The following is a 4,497-nucleotide window of genomic DNA, read 5'->3' as shown; positions in this document are numbered from 1 at the left end:
GGAGAAATTGCCTCAGACACCTAAGTTATATATGTGTGTGTACATATATATGTGTATGTATGTGTATATGTAGGTGCATGGATTTATAAACATATATACTAAAAATATTTATTTCAATTTTCAAAAGTAGTCTCTAAAATTTTACCCCACTTTTCCTTAGATCCATGCATCCTTGAGCACAAAGTGCTCTTGAATCATTTGATGTAGTTAGGGGAGCATATTTTTAAGTTAAGAAGGAACCATTGTCTTGTCAGATCTCCACTACTCATAGAATTCCATACAATTTGTTCCTGAATCTACTTCAGTAACTTGTGGTTGAGTTGAGAATTCACAGCATCACTTTAAAAGGGCAAACATCTTTTTTTCTTGTATTTGTCCATCACTTAACACATTTATGCCAATGAGGTTTTACCTCCTGCATTTGTTTTTGTCCTTAAATACAGTCTTTGGACTGAGAATATACTTACCACCCTGAAAAGGGCAAAACCCAGTTGCCTCTTTAACATACCTGTTGGAGCTGCTTCTGAGCCCCACCACTGCCACCTTTACAGCAAGACAGAGATTTTTCTTATTTCCAAAAATAACCCCTTTTCCTTTGCCCTTTTTTCTGTTGTCAGTGAATGAGGCCTCTTTGTGGGTGTATTTTGAAGGCATTTTGTTTTTGCCAGTTTATCACTTACCTTAGGTCTCAGAAACTCTGCATTTATTTTTGAGCTATTAAATATGATAAAAGACATGAGGGGAAAAAAAGCACTGCCTGGTCTGTAGTTGCGGAGAGGGAAGATTTGGCTTTGTGGTCTTTGTGCCATGGGACGTTTCCTTTTGCACAGCACCCAGAGTGGTAGGATGCATTTAAGATCTGTCAGGATTGGGTTTTATGGTTCTTTCCTCTTCTTCAGGATTAGTGTTTTTTAGGAGACAAAGAACTGGGACTAGAAGGGAGCTCCTGGGTCATTGAGGAGTCTAGTCCCTGCTACCATAGGTATCTGTGCCATAGAACCCCTGTGGTAAAGTTATTAGGCTCAATCTAAATAAATTGCCAGGTTACTTGTCCCAACTTCTCCAACTGAAAGGCTCTAATATAGATAGAAATCTCCTTCTAATACGAACCTTTGTTTCCTTCCCTCACTAGAACAAGATATGTTGGATGAGAACAGGAATGTCCTAACTATTCCCATTTGAGGGCCATCTTCTCAGGAGCCTGAGGGCTGTGACTAAATGGAGCAGATTGCATCTAGCCTTGTCTTTAATGGAAAGGTGTGGCCTTGAGACTGTTGGAAAAACTGCTCCGTTTTGATCCAAACCACTGGGTATTTTGGCATGCTAGGACCTGTGCTGTTTGCAGGTTGAACCTCTCTATTAAAAATAAGCAAAGTCTCTAGTAGTAAAGACGTCCATGGGCCTCATTTGGTCCATAGACAACATTTTGGCCACCCCTGAACATCCCTGGAAAGTGTCAGTATAGCACTGGGCTGTCAAACTGCGCAGGTGTGACCTGAATTCCTTGTCTGTCATAGTCTAGCTCTTATGTACATTATGGTGCAAAGATTGTGCTTTCACTCCTGGGTATGTAGTGATCTGACACTGGTTGCAATATCATTTATAATATAACAGCCAAGTATCCAAACAGACTCATATTTGAAGCTTGTAACTTTCCTGGCAATAGGCAGGTTCCCAGGTAATGATGTGATCAAAACAGACAAGGGCCAACCTTATTTAGTTGCATTATTTGTTAACAATAGAACTGCAGTCACAATAATTTGGGGGTACTTCAGCCTGTTTGTAGGTTTTTCCTGCTTTATGAAAATTCTGCCATTATTACTGTGCTTTAAATTACAATGAAGCAGCTCCTCTACATATAGAAATCCCATGTCTGACATCTGTTTCTGTTTGCCTGGCACAGTCTTATCCAGAATGTAATATAGATACAGCCCAGTTAATGGTTATCTTTACCTGTTTCTGTAACATTTCCAGTGAGATCAAACACTTGCAAAAAAAAAAAAAAAAATCCGTCCCATGAGCTGGAGAGATGGCTTCTATTTAAAAACAGCCTCACAAAAGAGCACAATTTTTATCCTTGATGCTTGAAGCTCAAGTATTTACACAGGGAATTTAGACTCTTCACTTGTGGTTTTGGCAAAAGCTTCACACAAATGTTTTGCACTGGTGGTCTCTTAGCCATTTAAGATAAACGACAAAATCAAATGCAGTCCTTGCAGACTAGAGTGCTGGATGCTGTGCCAAGGATGAAGTATCCCTCTTTGCCTCACATGTGTAGCTGTCAGATCAACATGTAGGCATAGTTTTCGAATTGGGACTCTTGAGGTGGAGAGGATACATTATAAAATGCTTCTTTCTAATGTTGTAAGGCTTATGGCAAAATATTTCTGTGTATGTGTATTTATGCGCATGTGTGCATACACACACATGCACACACACACACACACACACAGTTGTGACCATTATAAAAACCCACTGCATGCCAAAAAATACCTGACAATTAACACACTTATTTCCTGACCTAAATATAGGGAGAAAATGTGGTTCCTGACTTACCACCATGTGGTAACTGTTGGCAAATGCCAAATTTTTAATGGCGACCACTGCACCACATACCTTTATTTGAGAACTGGCCCTGCATTAGTAACTACATTTTATTTAGTAATTTAAATGGAAGTCATGGTTTTAAATAAACATGTAAATCCAAATGATAAGCTGGGGTAAATCTGTGTAATTCAACTGATTTCGATGGATCTGTGCTGATTTACACTAGGCAAGGCTTTGGTTTGTACATCGGGTCTATTTGCGTGTGTATGCATGTATGTGCACACACACACATGCACTTTTGTGTTTCTGTATGCTTGTATGTCTATATTTGTGTATGTTTACATGTCTTCAGGTTTGTATTTTAATTTTTTAAGATGTAGGGCTCCTGTCAGACTAATGCCAATGAGAAAGAGCGTTTGTGCTGGAGCAGGAGAGGATTCTAAATACAGCTTTAAGTAGTAGATGATTTCTAGATGTATTAAGGCTAAAGAATACAGTTTGAGGATATAATATAATTTTTCAGCTATTAGGAAAAAAGGTTGCTACATTCTTTATAGCCTCGGTAGGGAAACAGAATACATAAACGGGGCATGCAAAATGCATAACTGGCTGCAGCTCAAATGGGAAGCAAGCACAGCAGCCCACGAATGCTTTATTCTGGGAGCTTGATTCCTGGCACCTCTATGAAGCCATTTGAGCTGTAAGTCGCTGCACTTTGTCTGTGCTGGTGTGTCGAGCCTGTTTCAGCAGCAGCTCGGCAGAAAGCCTACCCAGTTTTGTGTCAGTTAAATACATTAACACAGCCATAAAACAATAATCCTCCTTTTGATTTGGTCCCTAAGCACGTGCTGGTGGCTCTGGTAACCGCCTCCAGTTCTCATCTATACCATCTCCACCTTTTTCTAGCTCCCTTCCCTGGCCACCTCATCTCCTTTCCTTGTCCCCTTCCCATGGGCCCCTCCAGTTAGAATTTGCTTCCAGAAAATTGCCTGTAGCAAGCTGAGGTTTTATAGCACTCTAGGTCTCATTTTGCTTCTCCCCCAGTCAGGCTTCTTCTCCCTGACCTTCCAGTCAGCCTCCCCGGTCTCAGCCTGACATATAAATTAGTTAACTAAAAGTAGGGAGTGAGCTAGGCAGAATCCACCGCCGCCTCTCCTGTTTTCCCTATGATGCCTCCTCTGTCCCTTCAAACTTAGATCCGACTGACAGTTTTTTCTATTGTTTTTTCTCCAGGGCCGTCCAGGCCTGCAAACCTGCCGGGGGCTCCCCTAGCTGCCTCCTCCCACCCTCACACATCAGTGATCACGTCACCTCTCCGCGCACTGGCCTCTCTCCCGCCCTGCCTTAGCCTGCCCTGCTGTGGTGCACGTGCAGTCTCAGTTGGCGGGACTCAGACTGAGACTCAGACTGAGACTTCAGGCACATTTGGATGTCATTGTCAGTTGTCAGGTAATAGAAACATTTTTTTTTTTGTTGCTTTCTGAAGGTCAGTAGTGCTGCCACGTGATGTCGTCTTTACTGTGGGAGAGCCGCCTTCACTGGGTTGTGTGGGGAAGGCAGTGAAAATGCCCTAAACATCCCCTGCCCACCATCGCAGAGGATGGGAGCTGGAAAAGGGGGTGCGACTCCATTCCTTTCTCCCCCCTCCGTCTACTCACTTTCAGATGTCACCATCAGCTGCCGCTGGTCTGTTTATGCCACGTTGTGAACAAATGTCTGAGAATCCTCACATAATGCAATACCCTGGTATCAACATTTCATCTTTTTGGGCTGTTTATTTTAAGCTTAATTGGATAACTTTAAACATCTGAGATCCTTTGCTTTTCCCTAATCATTTCTGTTAAAGGCTTTCCTCAGGATGCAAGCACTCCATGCACTCTTGCACTCCCCTTGATTTTGAGAAAACTCTCCTTGCTGACTTTTCTGGGTGGTGTTTCAAACCCTGACTTT

General features: G+C 42.1%; 1 protein-coding gene across 1 annotated transcript in view; it reads left to right on the top strand.

Annotated features, from left to right (window-relative positions):
• Window positions 1-4,497, top strand: part of BCL11B (B cell CLL/lymphoma 11B) — a 97,909-nt gene that overhangs the window by 41,023 nt on the left and 52,389 nt on the right. The window contains 1 exon segment of the mRNA XM_025202328.1: window positions 3,781-3,996. Within this exon segment, the coding sequence (XP_025058113.1) occupies window positions 3,781-3,996 (216 nt within the window).

The sequence above is a fragment of the Alligator sinensis genome, unplaced genomic scaffold (assembly GCF_000455745.1).
Source record: "Alligator sinensis unplaced genomic scaffold, ASM45574v1 scaffold624_1, whole genome shotgun sequence".
Classification (NCBI taxonomy): Eukaryota; Metazoa; Chordata; order Crocodylia; family Alligatoridae; genus Alligator; species Alligator sinensis.
This window is presented reverse-complemented; position numbering and strand designations above follow the sequence as displayed.